General features: G+C 34.8%; 3 protein-coding genes across 3 annotated transcripts; 2 read left to right on the top strand and 1 right to left on the bottom strand.

Annotated features, from left to right (window-relative positions):
- Positions 1–240: 240 nt before the first annotated feature.
- On the bottom strand, positions 241–2,324 carry si:dkey-11p23.7 (V-set and Ig domain-containing protein). Its single transcript, XM_059567104.1, has 3 exons — positions 2,200–2,324; positions 1,719–2,108; positions 241–742 (listed from the first exon to the last, which is right to left on the bottom strand). The coding sequence occupies exons 1-3, from the start codon at positions 2,264–2,266 to the stop codon at positions 318–320; spliced, it is 882 nt and encodes a 293-aa protein (XP_059423087.1). The 5' UTR covers positions 2,267–2,324; the 3' UTR covers positions 241–317.
- A 252-nt stretch (positions 2,325–2,576) lies between these two features.
- Positions 2,577–3,968, top strand: LOC132157944 (sialic acid-binding Ig-like lectin 15). The gene is made up of 3 exons (XM_059567190.1): positions 2,577–2,760; positions 2,998–3,369; positions 3,616–3,968. Exons 1-3 carry the CDS (start codon positions 2,712–2,714, stop codon positions 3,966–3,968), a joined length of 774 nt encoding a protein of 257 aa, XP_059423173.1. The 5' UTR covers positions 2,577–2,711.
- Positions 3,969–5,427: 1,459 nt separating this feature from the next.
- Positions 5,428–14,300, top strand: LOC132158763 (CKLF-like MARVEL transmembrane domain-containing protein 7). The gene is made up of 5 exons (XM_059568312.1): positions 5,428–5,688; positions 11,800–11,970; positions 12,108–12,206; positions 12,416–12,497; positions 13,413–14,300. The coding sequence occupies exons 1-5, from the start codon at positions 5,572–5,574 to the stop codon at positions 13,424–13,426; spliced, it is 483 nt and encodes a 160-aa protein (XP_059424295.1). The 5' UTR covers positions 5,428–5,571; the 3' UTR covers positions 13,427–14,300.
- Positions 14,301–20,270: the final 5,970 nt, after the last annotated feature.

Below are 20,270 nucleotides of genomic sequence, written 5' to 3'. Positions count from 1 at the left end.
GTGTGTGTGTGTGTGTGTGCACGTGCCTGTGTGGTGGAAGTGAATATAATTAATCAGTCATTATGTACAGGTACAGTAGATTCCAGTTTAAGATAAAAAATAATCTAAAATTCTTTATATTTTCCAACCCACTACATAAGTCACTCAGAGTGAAATTATCCACTCAGGTCAGACAAACATGGAAGTCAGAGTCATATGGCTCACTTCAGAAGAGGAAGTTTATTTTAAGCCTTTGTATTTTTAACAACATACATGAGAAAAGAATAAGCTTTGACACCAGAGTGTTCTGATAATGCAAGCATGATATTTGGATCTTTTCAGTGTTCCACGCTGCTAGCTCTGATGCTAAACCTCCTCTTGATCACCCAAGCTCCCACACCCAGAGCCAAAAGCAGCTTGATACCCAATGCCAGAGCAAGAAGCAGGACAAGAAGTGAGAAAGAGCTCTTTGCGGTTAACCTCTCTGGACTGGGGGGCAAAAGGTAAAGTGTGGCTTGGTCCTTCCCCAAAGAGTTTGAAGCGGTACAGATGTACTGTCGTCCAGGTTTGACGTCCAGCAGTTGACTTGAAGTGCGGTATTGTCCAGTACCGTCCTGAGAAAGAGGGAATGAAGACTCTCCCTCCTGAACACCATCTGGTTCTATCCACTGAATGTCAGGAAGAGGGGAGCCCTGAACATGACACACGGCTTTGAAGCCAGCTTCAGTCCCCTCGGCTGACAAACTGAGGATTCGTGGTGCAGCTAGGAATAAAACATAAATAAAGCAACATAAAAATACCTGTCAGCATTTAAGAGCTGGCTTCCATTCAGTTCATAAGTTGGAATTTAAATTGTATAGGCCAAAGCCTATTGTAATTTGAACTGGAAAGACAGGAAGTGGTATTTACTGAATTACAATGGTTTTTGAAAGCTTGGTGGTGACATTGAAGTCATGTGACCATGGAGAAGTTTTTTTATACTGTAGCCTACTTTTAGTTTTTTATTTCTACTGACTGTGTTTAGGTTTCAAAATTAATGACAGTTGTGCTTATTTGTGAAGATTATCTTAAACAATACCTGTAAGAATCATTAACTTTTGTTGGACACATAAATTATTTTCTGCAATAATCAAAAAGCCAATCGGAAAATACTGTTGGATATTTGTCGGAACTTAGATTTGTCTTAAAGCCTATAAAATGTTTGGGACTTTTTAAATGCCATTCACACAAAGCTTTATCAAGCCTTCTTTAGAAATTTGTCTTGACAAAATAGAATTTTTAAGTTAACAATTACGCTAGTTGCCTTTACATGGATTTTAGTTCATTTTACATCAACTTCCTTTTTTAATTTGACTTTTCATGTTTTAACATTTAAGCCAATTTGCAATTATATCTCCTGTTTGCAACCTTAATTTAAATTCAGGAAATTAATTGAAAATTAAATTGAATTTTGAAAAGCATTTTGAATAGAACACAACACGTCATCCATATGCTTCCTGCCAAGTAGAACAGTCTTGGAACAACCAATCAGTTCGGCGTTAGAGTTCATATCAACTTATTTTTATCATTTCTATTTTTAGAGATATTTATTGATTAGGTAATAATTGGTTTGGGGTTAGGACTATGCTTGTTAAACATGAATACTGTTCCATGAGAAGCAAACTTACAGTCATCGTAAAGATTCAACACGTTAAGACATCAGATGGGAACATACAGGAATCAACTGATGCTTTTCTTACCCTCCACTCGTAGACGAGTACCAAGTGTGTTCTCAAAGCTTGTATGGGGATGTCTCGGTATCTCTACACGGCAGTAATAGCGGCCGTTATCATTCAAGGTCACGCTGTTGATCCTGAGTGAGACGTCATGGTTTCGGTGGTTGCCCTCCAGGCGGTAGCGCTGGTCCTGGCTGGGCCTTGATTGGCACAGCTGGCTGTTGTTCAGACTTGTGCAGCGGAACAGCACAGTGGCGGCCCGTCCGTGGCCCAGGGTCCACGATACATGCATGGAGGAGGGATGGGTGTGATGCGGGTGGCTGAAAGAGCAGGGAAGCACTACTGGGTACCCCTCCATCGCCCGGACCTCAGTGGGTGCTTTCATCAACCAGCCATCATCGTCTTTGGCTATAACTAGGGAACAAAGTTGACAAAGCTTACAAAATCTAAATTATCAGGTCTATTAGGTCATTCTTTTCAGACCTGAAAATTTTAATTTTCTTACCTGCAGAATAAAGGATCACCAGCAGACCAAGAGTTTTAGTAAAATGGTGTGCATCCATTGCAGACATTCTGGATTTATGATTCAGTATGAGGAGAAAAAAATTCCTTGCAACAAGTTCCTATTTCTGACTCACCATCACACATTACTTACTTCATACATCTATATTGCTATTCATACATCTATCTATGACATGAAAATCAAATGACACAAATTGGAGCTTTAGTGATTAGACTTTAGTGAAATATTTTAAGAAGTATTGTGACAAGAAACCTGATAAAGTTTCAAGATGTGGTGCTGCTGTAAGCAATTCATTGTGAGAAAATGGATTTTTATTTTTGGAGCAGGACCTTTCAGAGGAAACTACCTGCACTGACCAGTTCACTAAAGAAGGGGTATATTGGAAACATAAGTAGACAGTTCCTTATTTTACACATTATTTAGCATCTTGTTGAGTCACAGTACCTTTATTTGAAATCTTCTGTCTGTGGGATCCCGAAATATTCTCTCAGAAGATGCAGGATTATGTGTTAGGTTTGCTTTCTTTGATTTGCAGTCTCAAAGGTAATAAATTATTTTTTACATTTTAAAAGCAAAGGTTCTTCCAATACCAGACAGACAGAGAGAGAGTCTTGGAGAATTGGAATTGCAAAGATTTCTTCTAAGAATTAAAATGAAAGCAATAAATGTAAACTGGAAACATATGCACTAAAAACTATGATTAACTCCAGATGAAGTGTTTTTAGACAATCTTGTTACGATTTATGCAATCATTATACGTTGTTCTGTTGTCATCCGCAGGCCTAACTTGTACACCATGGACCATGAAAGTACAGTATCAGGTCAATAGCACATTGGGACAAGATGTGATTCTACCCTGCATCTTCACACACCCAAAACAAAGTAGTTACAAAGGTTATATAACTATTAAATGGATACAGAGCAACATACATAAACCGATTTTTCAGTGCATGTTTTATCAGACCAAAGAACAAGACGGTAACTGTATTGATCCAACATCTTCAAAACGACACTTGCTTCAAGGCAACCACAGAGAAGGAGACATTTCCTTAAGGATCAATAATGTAGGGTTGACTGATGCCTCACAGTACACCTGTAGGGTGGAGCTCGATTATAATAGATTTGAGAAAAACACAATGCTTAATGTCAACGGTAAGGGTTACACAGCATTTGTATCATCACACAAATGAACAGTCCACCCCCCCCAAAAAATATTTTAATGCTTTGGGACACTTACGTCTCACTCAAAAGGATAGTTCACCCAAAACTGAAAATTCTGTCATCACTTACTCACCCTCAATTATACATTTTAATTGCAGTTTAAGTGTCTAAATACTTTTTGGGACCACTGCATTGTATGCATGAAATCACAGATTTTTTTGTTATTGTCAACTGTAGCTCCAGCACAAATTCTTAGCCTATCCCTGGATTTAGATAATCTGAATATGATGGTGAAATGCATTGCCCAAGGGAATCCAGTTCCTGAAGTGAAATGGACCTCGTCATCTGGACCAATAGAACACTCTCCAATCAAAGTTGGCTACAGAGTCATCAGCTTCATTCCATTCTCTGACCAGAACGTGTACACCTGCCAATCTGTAAACTCACTGGGCCAGGATGAGAAAACATTTCCGAACCAAAATACAAATCAAAATTGTACTGGACTTTCGGTGATAACTGGCATTCTGGTGTGTTTGCTGTTGCTTGGGCTTGTAGCGTTCATTTTGGATGTGGTGAAAAGAAGTAAGTAGCCTGCCCAATTCATTTTTGTGCATTTTGCTTGGTGTGTGCAAATTCTGATGTTATTTTTGTTGTTATTTTTGCCAAAAAGGACAATGTGCACAGGGAGTAATGCTACGGTAAGATCACACGTCATTCATTTAAACTGGCCATAATAATGAAATAGTGCATCTTTATAAAGTATCTGAATGCAACTTAATATCTGTTTTCATTTTCAGGGAAATGGGTGTACAGAGGGTTAAACCCTCTATACATAAAGCTAATGAGACAGTTTATGCCAATATCAGCACTTGTCCAGTTGGTAAAACTAGACAAGTTGACTCAACAGAGGCACTGGGAGAGGGCGCAAAGGTTGAAATGATTCCCATGGCCCCAAAAAATCAGTCGCCAAGACCTCCAGGACCCTCTCCAGACATTGAAGAAAACTGAAAAGTGAGTACTATTTGACTGTTTTGCCTAACTTCATAGTTGCATAGTCTTAATCATGGGTCAGAAATATGACCTTAATGTGTATGCATATATTTTCATATATTTTGATGAACCAGCTTATATTCATTATGACCTTAAAAGGGAAATAAAATGTTGAAAGAAGACATATCAACAAAAAACGTAGTACTGTATATGTGCATTAAAAGTGCAGTTTAAATTAAAACATATATATGTAAGGAATAATTGACGACGGGCTGTTGAATTATTAGAAAAATAATTTGCAGGCCTTTGCAGGTTTTTTTCTTTATCTGAGATAAATGTAACACTATCTTTCTTCCATTAAAACTTCAAATAACTACAGTCAGCCTTCAAAAGCATTCCCCCACAAGGATATGTACTCTATATACAGTTTATACATTAGTGTCTTTTGGTTGTGATGGAAAATACTCATTCAGAGTAATGTTAGCCATGTCATGTAATTTTTTTCATTTCAGTAGGACCTTAAAATAATCTAAAAACAGCCACACAATTTAAATAAATAAACACTGTATATTACTGGTGCTGTTTTCGGTCGCGAGAAACAGAATAGGTGGGTAGAAAACCAAATCTCATAACACAAAATGCTAAAACGGTTCAGGTTTTGCCTGAAGTTGCTCTTATTGGTCAGATAGGAAGGGTCTAAGTAATAATTATATTATTTGAATTATAGTAGTGTACTGTTGTTAGGGATAGGGTATGTACTTAAACGTGTGGATTATTCTAGACCGCTAGTGAAGCTGCACTTTAACACAAGTTATCATGTGGTATCTGTTTCTTTTCTAGGCGCTGATCCAGAAGGACCAATCACATTTGTTTTTGATTACTTTATGATATATATTTTTTAAATCATTGTATTTGAGATTTTTTATGGTGTAATTTGCTTCGTATTTCAGATATATGTCATTATAGTTCATAAGTCTAAAAATAATATTATATGTTGGTGTATAAATGTTTTCAAAAAGTTTTGAATGCAGACTAATTCGAGGCTCCACGCGCCCCCGTGTGGACGAGGCTGTTTTATTTCCCGTGGTCACGCCCTGTTGTAGTTGACATTTCTCTTGAACCAGCTACTAGTTCAATGTTAACAGCTTTACATAAATATTAACTTATTTTATTTGTAAAGTTCATAAAATAGTATATACCAGAATGCCTCACACTATCGTTACTACTACAAGCACAACAACAACATCCTCATCGGATGGAGGATTTTGCAACATCGGTTATGCGCGTTCATTTCAAGGATTACTGAAAATCGGCCAAGTGGTAAGAGAAAGTTATACTTGTATCGAAAGTATTTTATAAAGTAAACGTAAACGAATTCATATTATCATTAATTTAGGGAAGATAGATGGTAACTGACTGTTTTACACCACGATGTTTCACTGACCGACTAACGGAACTCCTAAACTTTCCATGAATACATTGCTTATGAACGAACAGTGCAGGATCTGTGCATTAATTTACAGCAGCACGTCTATTATTTGTTTTGGAGAAACGTTGGGAAAAAGTATGCAAGAAGTTAAACATTATTTTCACTAACAAAAATGCTAAAACGTACTTTAACATGATATTTCCATGCTTTGTATCGTGCATTATGTTATGTTTTTGGGCTAACGTTACAGTCTACCATGTTATTCTTGAGGAGTTAAATCTGAAAACTTGTGCTAACTAAAAGTTTTAATCTAAATGTATACTAAAAAACAACTCCAAGAAGTACTATGATATTTTTTAAAGAATGCTGGATTAAATGACATGGTAAATGAATCTGATTATCAATCAGTACCATGGTGTACAAACACAATTAGACTTATCTCCTTAGTCAGATCTACAGGAAAAGGCACTTGCGTGTGTGTTTGCATACATTTCTCAACCTTCTATTTATTCCCAAATGAGAAATCATTAGGCTAAACTTAAACCGCAATATAGGCCAAAACAAACATTACAGCAAATCTCAGAGCAACTAGTAATAGTATTGTTGATTTTGATGTTATTTAAATATTTGTATGCATTAATGCTTTATTGATTAACAGAACTTTCGAGTGAACTGTTCATGAATACTGTATAATTTGCTTATGTTCAAACAACAAAATATATTAATATATTTCTCCTATAAAGGAAAATTGGTGATGAGTATCCTGGAAGTTAAAGATTAAACACATTTTCACCAATAAAAATGATAACATGCACTGTACAATGTTATTGCCATGATTTTTATGTTTGAATATGTGTCATACTATTAAAAGAGTTTTTTGGACAGTGTCATGTTGTTCTGTAAACGGTGGAATAATGCAATTCTTTAAAGTATTTTGGATTAAATACCATGGTATGGGATTATGGTATTCATTCAGTGTCTGGACGTTACCATGTGACATCATCACTGTTCCCTGGTTCTGCCGCAGGAGGGAGGACCTCCTCAAATTAAAATCTTTATTACTACTTACTGTAAATAACCCTAGTGTTTTGGAGCTCGGAGTAAGGTTTAGGGATATGTCGGTATCAAATTTTCATGTTACGATTAATTTATCATGCTTTTATCACGGTATACGGTATTATCACAATACCATGGCCATAATACAGTATAACAGGTTTAATAACTTTTTTCTTATATCAAAAATACCTGAATATTTAAATACAATAAAGCAATACAGAAAAATATATAAAGTTAAACGTTTTACACAGATTCAAATGAAAAGGAACTATAAAGATCAATACTGTAGGTATTATTTTACAATAAGGCCTAATGTAAAGTGTGAATGAACAATAAAGAATCAAAAGACTTTCAAACAATATCCAGGTCATGTTGTAGTCCAGATTGAAATGTAAAAAAAGTTTGAAAATGAATAATCTATTAAGTTTAAATATTTAAGTATTTGGCGCTGTGTTGAATATCATAGCAAATCCACAAAACTAAATGGCTATTTAAATCTATTTAAATATGTTTTAGAAAGTAACATAGCTGATTTATTTATGGGGTTTCCGGGGTAACTGCATTTTGTGCAGTTTAGCGCCATCTGCTGTCAGAGAGTGAATGTGCTTGTGCTTCTCATGCCCTTGTTTACATCAGAGCGCATGAGTCTTTTAAGCAGCACACAGCCGTGTTGTGCATTTTGATCAGTTGATTGGAGAAGTGTTCTTAAAATGCATCCCAAATTCTGAATAATTTGTAATGTACAATTATTCATAGTATTTAGAAGTGCCTATGATAAGAATATCGTGCATATTCATAACCGCAATATATCGCATAACTGAATCTGCACATGTCTAGTGTGGTTTAGGTTGTGTGTGTGTAGGGGTGTGGAAGGTGAAGACAGGCAATGATAATTTGATAAGACTCACACTAGAGCTGAAGATCTTTGCCCGAACCCGACGGGACCCGATAGGAAAGTCTGAGGTGTGGAAAAGTTTTGACCGTGTTTATAATGAGAATAATGAGTGAATAATGACGCACCATCAGTGAGCGCGCTGAAGCCATCTACAGTGGATTCAGTCATTTCCCTCCACAAAAACATGCAGGCTTAGCCTAATCTCTGTTAGTAAAGGTTTTTCAAATGATAACTAAATATTAATTGAGTCTTAAATGCATAATGTGGACAGAGTATTTACGCTAATGTTGGCATTATTCTTTTATTAAATGTCAGCTGCTAGTGGCGAAGCAAATCCGGCGGAGCCTTTATCTTAATTTCGTTATTGCCAAATACCCATCTTAATTTAAAATGTATCTTAATTTAATTTGTTAAAAAATTCTCGTTTTTATTGGTGCGTTGGTTTATTTATAGGCTAAATGAGCCTATGTTTATTTAGGGGCCGTTCACATATCGTGCCTAAAAACGTGTGGAAAACGCTAGGCGCGCCGCTTTCTCCTTCTTTCCAAAGCGCTCGGGCAGAAGCTCTCCTGAGGCGTCTTTCGTTGCTAAGCAATCATGACCCACTCTCTCCATGAACACGCGGAAATTTCAGCAAAGGATAAATTAATTTGCAGCACTAAGAATCGCTTGCAGTAGCTCTGGTATTAAATTTATTTAAAAATGGCTATACATATACAGCTATGGTCAGCTGTTCCTTCGTCTTGGCTGAGCTTTCAACGTTGTTACGGGAAAGGATGAAGCTGATTGGTTGGTTCTTGTCACATGACCCGCGGTGCGCTTGCGGCAAAGAGTATAGAAGTTACTCTTTGCTTGCGGCTCTCTGAAAAGTTGAGATGTTTTTAACTCGATGCGGTGCGGACGCGCCTGAAAAAAAACGACCGCGTCGCGACCGCGTCGCTTCCATTATGAGCGCACATACCGCGTGGCTACATTTGAAATAACGAACTTGAGCGCGCAAAGATGAGTGCTGAGATGTTACGATGTCACAGAGGACTTATTTTATTTATTTATTCCAACTTTCAAGTGGCTTAGTCTACATAAGTTATGAATAAATTATTCTAAAACATATATAAATGACTCATTCTTGACAAAAGGCAAAAGAGCTGCGTGTGCGCACATTTTAATAATGTCGGGCTGTAAATGGGTTCGGGCTTTTACAAAGCTGTCAATCAAAATGTACTTGTCGGGCTCGGGTCCTGTCGGGCCTTAAAACAACTCTAACTCACACTCCCTGGATGCTCGGGAACAGCCGGCTGCTAAAATGGTTGCAGTGATGAGAGAGATTTAGAGAGATTTGCACTGCAACATGTGGGGCCTCTGCTCAAAGAGTGCTAAACACAAAACCCACCAAAGCTAAAGATGAAACATGTTACATTTCATATAAGAAGATAAATGGTTTGACAACAGATTTTTTCCCTATAAAGGTAAATCAGTAGCAAAACTCGAGAGGTTGAAGATCTGAATGTGAGAACTTGTCATATTAATATTTGTATTTGTAAGTTAAAATTTACACTCATGGCTCTGATGTGAAGAGTTGAATCTTTCAATTTGCACACACAGACAATGATCAAAACACCCGTGTTTTGAATTGGAAGTTGTATATTAATAGTCACAAATGTGTAGAATGACATTCACACAAAGAAAATGACATATACACATGTTTACAACATATTTACTTTTGCACTTTACTTCAGTTTCGCTGCACAACGTCAAGTCGGCACTTACAACCTCTCAGATCTGGAAGTACAAGTTCAAATCCTAGCGCTCTGACTTTTGCTACTCTTTTTGCGGTATTCTGTTGCAAAACTCACTTGTGCACTTGTATATACAGATGTGAGAGAGCAGAGCTGGGGGCGGGGCTTTGGTGCGAATGAGAACATTTTATTGGTCGATGGCCGACCAATGAACAACGCCAATTGTTTTCACTGAATATCCTTAGCTTTGACAGGATTTTAAGACACTGCATTCATTTTGCCATTCAGGTATTATCTGGTAGACAAATAATGCAACATATTTTATATGTATATCCCACTGCATATCACTCTACCAGAGTTGCAATATAATGCTGTTTTTATTATTTTTATGTTTTGTAGAAATAATTTTAACATCTTCATTGGGTTAAATTCCTAATTTGCTTGTCAGTAATGAACCTTTTTAAATGCAACATTATTATTATTTTTTTTTTTTTATAAAATCGAGTGTCTAAATGTACATTAAACAGCAAAACCTAAAAAATAAGCACTTATGACCAGAAATACTGTTTTGAGCAACTAGTAGAGCTAAATACATGTATTTATTAAACATCAACAAGGCCATCTAGTGTTTAAGCAATGGAATTGCATATGAATATTATCTTTTTATGGCCACCAAATGCCTCTAATTTAAAGCGTGCCTCTTTGCACTGGAGTTTAAACCTAAATACTACAGTTATTGTAGTTTAAATAATAACCATATTAGAAAATGTTATATTTCAAATGGTCATTCATGAATCATAATTATTGCGCATATTATTTAGTACCATGATCTCTTCAAATTAACTAAACATGACTCAGTTAACATTCAGTACAGTTATTTTATTGGTTAAAAGTTACACTTAATTGTTTAGTCACATTTAACTGCCAAGGAGGAGTATGAGAACATAATGCTGTTCCATTTTCCAGTATAAATTGCTATTATAACGCATTGTCATTAGTCAACGCAGTTATCCATGCATAATCAATGCACTTTTTGTGTTACAAATCACTAGAAATCGCTGCAAATATAATACAACTGCTGTCTGTCCCAATTAATACATTTAATACATTTCAAGCATATTGACAACACGTTTTGTTTAGTACTATTGATAGCTCCATGAACCACGTGACCGCGTGGCGGTGAGATCAAAGCATGCTTTGGTACAGCGAGTTTACTCTGCAATATGCAGTGGGATATACATATAAAATATGTTGCATTATTTGTCTACTAGATAATACCTGAATGGCAAAATGAATGCAGTGTCTTAAAATCCTGTCAAAGCTAAGGATATTCAGTGAAAACAATTGGCGTTGTTCATTGGTCGGGCATCGACCAATAAAATGTTCTCATTCGCACCAAAGCCCCGCCCCCAGCTCTGCTCTCTCACATCTGCATATACAAGTGCACAAGTGAGTTTTGCAACAGAATACCGCAAAAAGAGTAGCAAAAGTCAGAGCGCTAGGATTTGAACTTGTACTTCCAGATCTGAGAGGTTGTAAGTGCCGACTTGACGTTGTGCAGCGAAACTGAAGTAAAGTGCAAAAGTAAATATGTCGTAAACATGTGTATATGTCATTTTCTTTGTGTGAATGTAATTCTACACATTTGTAACTATTAATCTACAACTTCCAATTCAAAACACGGGTGTTTTGATCATTGTCTGTGTGTGCAAATTGAAAGATTCAACTCTTCACATCAGAGCTGTGAGTGTAAATTTTAACTTACAAATACAAATATTAATATTACAAGTTCTCACATTCAGATCTTCAACCTCTCAAGTTTAGCTACTGATTTACCTCCATATTTCCCCACCATTCACACGTTTCTGCTTAATCGGTTCAACAGGAAACACTAGTCTCACAGGAAAAGAAACCTGTTTTTTTAGCATTTGCATAAGTTATTTAACACTTCTATGCAACAAAATAGGAAATGCATCATATTTCTTTTAGGGCCTACATTTATAATTCTTAAATATGAAATTATTCATTTGATTTTATGAATTAAATATAAATTCATTTTAAACCAGATATTTAAACTCAAAATATCAGAAACATAATAATGATTTTAAAGCAATATTACTGAAGAAATGAATAGAAACTTCACTTTTCATTGTTCGGGTACTTCTATTTTAATTTAATTTGAGTTGGTGAAATCCAAGGTTTTACTGAGCTAAAGCATTGCTCCTTTTGTTTTTTGTTTCAAAGTAAAAATATTAGTATTTCCTGTGAAGGGCAAAATAATCTTTAACTGAAATTTACTACCTCTAATTTTGCAGGTGATCCTCCTGATTGCTTTCCTTTGTGTGTACTGTAAGGGGTTCAATTCCTCTGACTACCGCTACTTTGAGGTGGTCACTGCATGGTTTCTCATCGTCTTCTTAATCTTCTTCCTCATGTATTTGTTTCGACTTCAAAGCAAAATCACTTGCATCAACTGGACATTGACGGTAAGTCAGCACAGTTAACATTTCACTTACCGGTACACACCTTCTCACTAAAGAACATGGCATTAGGTGTCTTTTGTAATTTTATGAATGTTTATGCTGCTTTTTCATGTCAAATTAGATCTTTATTGCTTTCACAGGAGTTTTTACATTATGCTGTGGGAGGAATCCTGGTCTTTATTGCCTCTATAGTTGTTGCTGTGAAGAGTTATGGGATCTCAGCTTTGATCGCTGGATCTGTGAGTGCCTTTTAATGCTTGCAATATGAGGAAGCAAGAAATGTGAATTGTTACTGTTGCAATACACTATTTATTGTGCAGTGCATGTGCAATTCTTAGAAAGGTCTATAAGGCATCAGAAGCAAATTACTTTTCATGTTTAGTAATAACATATGTGATTATAGAATATTATTAATATATCACTTATGTCTGTTTTTACATAAACACAGGTGTTTGGCTTTATAGCTACTTTTCTTATTGCAATCAGCATATGGACTTCTTATAAGGTCACATGTGGCTCTCAACCAACTGGTGAGTCTGGTCATGTTTTAATCATGCAATTTGAAAGCTGTGAACAGTTTTAAGGATAAAAAAAAAATACATCCACCTTCAGGCCATCCAAAATGTTGACAAATGTATTTGTTCATTGCAACAAATTCAGAGAAATGTAGTATTACATCACATCCTCTGCAGTGAATGGGTGCCGTCAGAATGAAAGTTCAAACAGCTGGTAAAACATCACAGTAATCCACAAATAATTCATATGACTCCAGTCCATCAGTTAACATTTTGTGAAATGTAACGTTTAGTGAAAAAGTCCATCTCTTGTTTTCATCTCACATCAAAAACCACCGACATAATTGTTCAGAACTGTTTGGACTGCTTTTGATCTAAACAGAGCTTGATCTGTACATATTTCTTTCCTGATTGACCTTTTCACTGTAGATGTGGTATTATGGATTATGAACTTGTATTTTAGCTGAAAGCAATTGGAGTCTGGGCTGGAGTCATTTGAACTCTCATTCTGACGGCACCCATTCACTGCAGAGGATCCATCGGTGAGCAAGTGATGTAGTGCTTAATTCTCCAAATCTGTTTTAATAGCAGTGGTTCCCAATCCTGGTCCTAGAGAACCCTCAACACTGCACATTTTAGATGTCTCCATATTCAAACACACTGATTCAACTCATCAGCTCATTAGCGAAGACTCCAAGACCTCAAATGTGTGTGTGAGATCAACAGAAACACCAAAAACGTGCAGCGCTGGGGGTGCTCCAGAACTAGGATTTGGAACCATTGTGATAAAGAAACACACAACATCTACGTCTTGGATAGTGTGAGGGTGATAACATTTGCAGAAAAATATGAATTAGGATGAACTGTTCCTTTAACAGAATGGACATGTTGAAAATCATTGCATAATTTCCTGCTAATTCTCTCTTGAAGGTGCTGCAGTGTAACTGGATGGATGATCAGACGACAGTAGCAAGAAAATTTCTCAATTTGTTCTAGAGAGATGACTTTTTTAAGGACATTAAAGAGACATTTTCGGTTGTTTCTGAAGATGCTTTATGCTTCAAAAGTGGATTTTTTCTTCAAAATTTTAGTGCCTCTGTGAACTTAATCAGCTTGGATCAAACTTTGAATTTTTCAGCATTAAGACTGGTTTATTTTAAGAGTGTAGTTTTAATATTTATCAGTAATGTCTGAAACCAAAAGGGGCCATTTATTCACGACAATATTTACATTATTTATTTGTCAGTATTCACTGGGGAAAATATTTATTTAAACCCCTGGCTGATATTTTTTTATTTTGCCCACTTACAAAGAAATGAAAGGTCTGGCACATAACCAGTGGGAGCCAGAATTCTTTCTGGTTGGTAGTGGATCAAATACTTATTTCACTCACTGAAATGCAAATCAATTTCTAAACTTTATATAATGCGTTTTGTTTTTTTGTTTTCTGGATTTTTTGGTTGGTATTCTGTTTTTACCCATTAAAATAAACCTACCCTTCATCTCTTTGTAAGTGGGCAAACTTACAAAATCAGCAGGGGAACAAATAAATATTTCCCCCACTGTATATCGTGTGATGCAGATTTGATTTAGTGCCTGTGATCAAAGGATATTTTGGCTGAAATTAGGTGTTCATGAAGGATTGATGCTGACCCACAGTATTATTACTATTATGACAAGAGTTGTTTTGCTTTTCACAGTATCTCTATATATACATATAATGATTTGCAACTGTAAAGTTTGAAGAATGCATTTTTGGCTTTCTAAATGTAAGTCCCTTTGTTGTATTCATTGTGATAAAAAGAAAAGGTCTCCTGATGTTATGTATGTTTTGTTGATTCTTTATTGATTTAAAGCCAGAATCAGTCAGTCAGTTTTACTTTTTCATGACAGCTTTGGTTTCCATTGATATATATATATATTTTTTATCATACAATGGAGGTCAAAGGGAACTGAAAATGTTACCAACATTCATCAAAATATCTTCTTCTGTGTTGCACAAAAAAGAAAAAGAAAAAAAAAGAAGTCACAGGTTTGAAATAACAGGAAGTTTATGAAATTACAACAGATTCTGAATTTTTGAATGGACTATCCCTTTAAGGTTCTTTTTAACCATTACAATTCTTTTTTGCATTACGCCATTTTTAAAGCAAATGTGAACATAATGCAAAAAAAAATAATTTGTATTTATACTTGATTATACATCATCATATTTGTTATATTTTCTTTATGCTGATCAAAAAATAAATGCATAACAAAGAGATGTCTGGATGCATTACAGTAATGAGAATCATAGAGGCAAAGTGGTATTAAAATGATTTTGTAATGCAGTGCAACTCTTAATGGCCCTAACAGGCTGCATGTCCTTTATATCATCGTTTCTTTTGGTTCTGGGATGAAATATGACCTCGACTAAATTTTGTTTATCATCCTATTACTGTTTAGTCAGATTGGCTTTAATGTAGCAAAAATCATGCTATATATACCCACTTAATATTTAAATGTTTAAGGTATCTTATCTGCAGGACCACTTAACATACAGTGACTCATGCTCACTACTTTCTGGTTACAGCAAGAGGTTGTTGTTCGGGAAAAATTACAGGAAACCCTTGAACTCTATCGGGAAGTGTCGCCAAAAGAGAAAGAGGGAAATAAACTTGACATGTGCTAGATCACTAATGGGTGTTTGTAACTCTCTGCAATGTGGAAGGTGTATGGAAATTTACAGTTAAAACCAAAGGACCAGGTTTGTTGAATAAAGACAGAGAGGAGTCAGAGAACTCTAAAGAGTCAGAGATGCTATCAGAAGCATTTACTGAAGAAAATAGTTTGCATTTTCATCACAAGTCAGCTTCACTACTCACAATGAAGTTTGTAGGTCGCTCTGCTTACATGTTAAAAACACCAGTAATTGTACACTAAAGATCACTAATCACTTCAATACATGGGTAAGCAAGCTTCTGATTGGTTCTAAAACCTAGATAAACTTAGACAATATCCACATATGGACGTAAGCACTTCAAGCATATCTCTAAGTGATTATTTAGGAGACAGAGATCTGAGGTCAGACGTAACAGGCTCTCCGAAGACCTATTCCTGACCAGGATGGCGGCAACTGACAAAATTCTTCAGGACAGTCTTGTCATCTAGCACAGAAAAAGATGCCAACACACAAATAGACCCAGAGCATTTATCTGTACTTAAGGGTTACCCAGCTCTGGAGAAAATCTTATCAGGATGATTCGTTACACACACAATATGCAGTCCTTATTTTAGAGCGTAGAAAAACAGAATAAGGCAGGATTCTTTAAAGGGGTCATATGATGTGATTTCAATTTTTTCCTTTCTCTATGGAGTATTACAAGCTCTTGGTGCATAATGAAGATCTGTAAAGTTGCAAAGACTAAAATCTCAAATACCAAAAAAAAAAAAAAATTCTTTATAAAAGTTAAGACTCGTCCACACCCCGCTAAAATGATTTGTTTAAACAGCCTTGTAAAATTCGACAGCATCATGTGACCCCTTTAATATATATTATGCAAATACATAAATATCACAGCTGTCTTGATAACTTATCGTTCTCATAGATGGGATGTCACCCTGGCCTCCTTTTATGGTCCTGTGAATAGGAAAATAGATCTCAGCATGTAAAGAATACTGTTGCACATTCCATTCTTGCTACAACAGAAGACTACACACATTCAATATATATTTATTAATATAGATGGCAACTACTAACTTTATTTAATCAACAAACAATCTAGGAGTGTAAATACTGATTAGAAATGACACAAAATATAATATAATTGATTTTATTATGAAGGCCATGGTAGATGTCCACTCCTTAATCCGACTTCCACTCCTTCAAAGGGAAATAAATTACTTAGGGATAAACAAAGTCATTATGTATCGAGGGAAACAGAGAAATGGAGAGAGCTGCAGTCCTAGAGAGATTCCAGCTTATTCCAGCTAATTTGGAAACATGACTCATGCACATCTTAACTCCTCCTTAATGCTCTGTTTATAGAGTACAGCAAACCCACTGAAAGAACCTCTGTACCACTGGCTAAAGTAAAAGGCACTTATGTTCACCAGCACAACACTGATATGCCCAAACAAACAGGAAAAAGTGGGAAATGGGATGCAATAAACTAGAGGAAGAAATGTAAATTTCTCACAGTTGTAGGTCATACTTTACAGAAATGTAATGGTGGAAAATACAACCACTGTGTGACCCACATAAGCAGTTTGTTGCCAATGTCAGTGTGCAGTTGGCAACATATGAAGGATCTCAGAATCCTCAAATGCAAACTACTGTATGTTTTGCTTCAAGAGAGCAACCATACATTTGTGTTGTTTTTTTTTACTTACTTTCTTTTACATTCATTTATAATAATTTAAACATTTTATTATTCCATTTAATCATATGATCAATTATAATAATCATTATAGCCATTTATATACAAATTTCATTGATTTGCCATATATATATATATATATATATATATATATATATATATATATATATATATATATAATTTTCCCATTGTTTTTATGATGTGTAAGGAAGTAAGAGATAAGAAAACTTGATGTTATACACCCCAGAACATAACCTACATATGCTGTGGCATGTAGTTGAACTAAATAGAAAAATGCATACAGCACTTTGTGGATTTTGACGAGCCTGTTTGTTAGATTGAGTCTGCACTCTTGTGGTCTGTTGCAGGCTTCAGTGCAGCAAAGTTATCATTAATTAAATAATGATTCAATAATGAAAATGTCACAGATGAAACAAAATCTAATTCAAAATATAAAGTATATAATCTTTGTTGATTCTCCTTCGATCACAAACAGGCATTATCATTGTCGAAACACGTCTACAATGACTCCAATCAGCATATAATGAAAGACTGTATATACAAACAAAATACTTACTTTCAAATGATAAATACAGAAATATATAAAGAACAATGCATAAACTAAATTTAAGGGGGACTAATCAACATAATGCACGTAATTTAGAGAGTTTTAAAGTGTTCAATTTGTCAGCTGCTTTAAGGATTCAAATCAAATATTCAAATAATTTTCAATTGCCACAAATCTTGGAGCCTTATGTCAGTGAAGCTGGAATTGACTGACCTCTGGTGGTGACCTCTAGAGGTGGCGCTGCAGGTTCTACAGATGCCTTCATATTTCAGTGTGGTCATTAAGTATTTTAAAAGAATGTAGCTTCCTTAAAGGAGGATTTCGAAATCAGATCCCAGTTCAGCTGAATATTTATTATTCCAAGATTAAAGAGCCAGTAACATTTGCAAACCTGAATCAGTATTTCTTCAGACAGTGCCCTGGGAAAAGATTGGGAGGATTCATTTGTAAAATTAATTTCAGTTAACACAGAATACTCACTCATACTAATGCTTTGTTCTTTAACTAAAGTCTGTCCTGCTATGACAAACAAAACGCTCTGTATGTAATCAGGTATTCTTAACTTTTTCAAATTTTTATAATGACAAAATATGTATAAAATATAATACAATAAGACATGTAAATGGACAATAAAGAAATTAAAAAATAGAAAAAATTATAATTTGCATAATAATTGCTTAAAATAGACTAGACTAATTGTTTTGAAGGATGTGTGCATTATTGCGGTAGTTGAGATGCAGAATTTCTTTGTATTCATGGTTTAGTTTAATAAGATAAGAGTGTGAGAGTCTTTGTAAACATTGGGATTTCTTATTGACTCCAAACAGTAATTACAGATGTGTGTGTGTGTGTGTGTGTGTATGCTGGTGAGCTTGATTTCACCGAGTACAACATGTTCCTGGATCAACATTCCTATCAACCAATCAGAATTGGGATATAACTTTTCAGGAAATATCTGTTTTAGGCTTAAAATCAGGGTTGGGTGCTTCTACGCCCTTGTTAATCAGCTATCATTTCCCTCTGGTTTAAGGAATAAATTATGGGTAAGGTTAGGTTTAGGGGTAGGGATTGGGTTAAATCTATATTTTTGGACAATAATGTTGATCCAGCATCATCAAAAAATGTTGATCCAGGAACATGTCTTAGTTGGCAAAATCACGGTGACCTGTGTATGCTAAGACACTACTGCCTTTCTCACAGGATCAACTCTAACAGTATTGTAGTCTGGATATTTAGAGTTCATGTTTTTGGATTCTAGCCAAGTGTAGTTTATATGTATCTATGCAAAGTTTATCAGGATATCCAGGCCTATGGATAGCTAACAATAAAGTTCATTGCTCTTTGTACCGTTTATCATGTATTTTTTTAAATGAACTTCAATATGAATTGTGGGAGGATTCAAACTCTAGTGAGTTCACATCTGTCTTTATAAAAGTTTATTTCTTTATACAGAAAGGTTAAGACATACATAGAGATCAAGTCAAAGTCATTAAAGAGGAGAGAAAACTGATGGATCCATAAATACTAGTGCCAAGCATTTTCTAAGTAAAATCTTTTTTTCTTTTTTTTGCAATAAATGTTAGAATTCCTTGTTTTTGAAAGGCTGTTTTCATAGCCAGCATTTTATGCATCCTCAGTACAAACAAGGGAGTAATATTGTCACATTTCACAAATAATTTGACAAAATTACAGCTTAATTGAAATTGTTACACAATAAAATACAACTTCTTTTATTTTTTTTTCACACATCACATATGTGACCCTGGACCACAAAACCAGCCGTAAGTCACATGGGTATATTTGTAGCAATAGCCAATAAAACATTGTATGGATCAAAATTATACATTTTTCTTTTATGCTAAAAATCATTAGGATATTAATTAATGATCATGTTCCATGAAGATATTTTGTACATTTCCTACCGTAAATATATCCAAACTTAATTTTTGATTAGTAATATGCATTGCTAAAGACTTCATTTGGACAGCTTTAAAGGCAGTTTTCTCAATATTTAGTTTTTGTTTGTTTTTTTACACCCTCAGATTCCAGATAAATAGTTGTATCTCTGCCAAATATTGTCCTATCCTATGATGTATATATTTGATGCATAAATCTCAATAAATAAAAAAAGACCCTTATGACTGGTTTTGTGGTCCAGTGTCAGGGTCTCAGACATGCTCTATTGCCTCAGGTAAGCATGTACTCTAGCTTTCACTAGGTTTTAGTAAAACTTTATTAAGGCCAAAATTATTTGAAGCGGAGAAAATGCCTACAACTGATGGAGAGTCATATGAAATATTTATTATTATTATTTTATATATGTAATTAGTGCTGTCAAACGATTAATCATGATTAATCACATCCAAAATAAAAGTTTTTGTTTACATAATATGTGTGTATACTGTGTATATTTATTATGTATATATAAATACACACACATACAGTATATATTTTGAAAATATGTCCATGTATATATTTATATGAATATAATTGATATTATATAAAAATATTTTAAATGTGTAAGAATAACATATATTTATTAAATATAAACATGCATGTCTGTGTATTTATATGTACATAATAAATATACACAGCACACACACATATATTATGTAAACAAAAACTTTTATTTTGGAGGTGATAATCGCGATTAATCGTTTGACAGCACTATTAATAATATATTTTTTTTCACACAATAAACATTGAAATTGTTTGATTATTTCATTTTTTTTTGTTTAGAACACGATTAAAATTTGATTAAATGTTCAAAGTTTATGATTTAAACGGCCAAAGTGCTAAAATCTAAAAAAAGACATGCTGAAGTAATAAATGCATGGAGAGAGAGAGATAAAAAAAACTTTC

Source organism: Carassius carassius, chromosome 15, assembly GCF_963082965.1.
Source record: "Carassius carassius chromosome 15, fCarCar2.1, whole genome shotgun sequence".
Classification (NCBI taxonomy): Eukaryota; Metazoa; Chordata; class Actinopteri; order Cypriniformes; family Cyprinidae; genus Carassius; species Carassius carassius.
The sequence above is the reverse complement of the archived record's forward strand: the minus strand, read 5'-3'. Positions and strand labels throughout refer to the sequence as shown.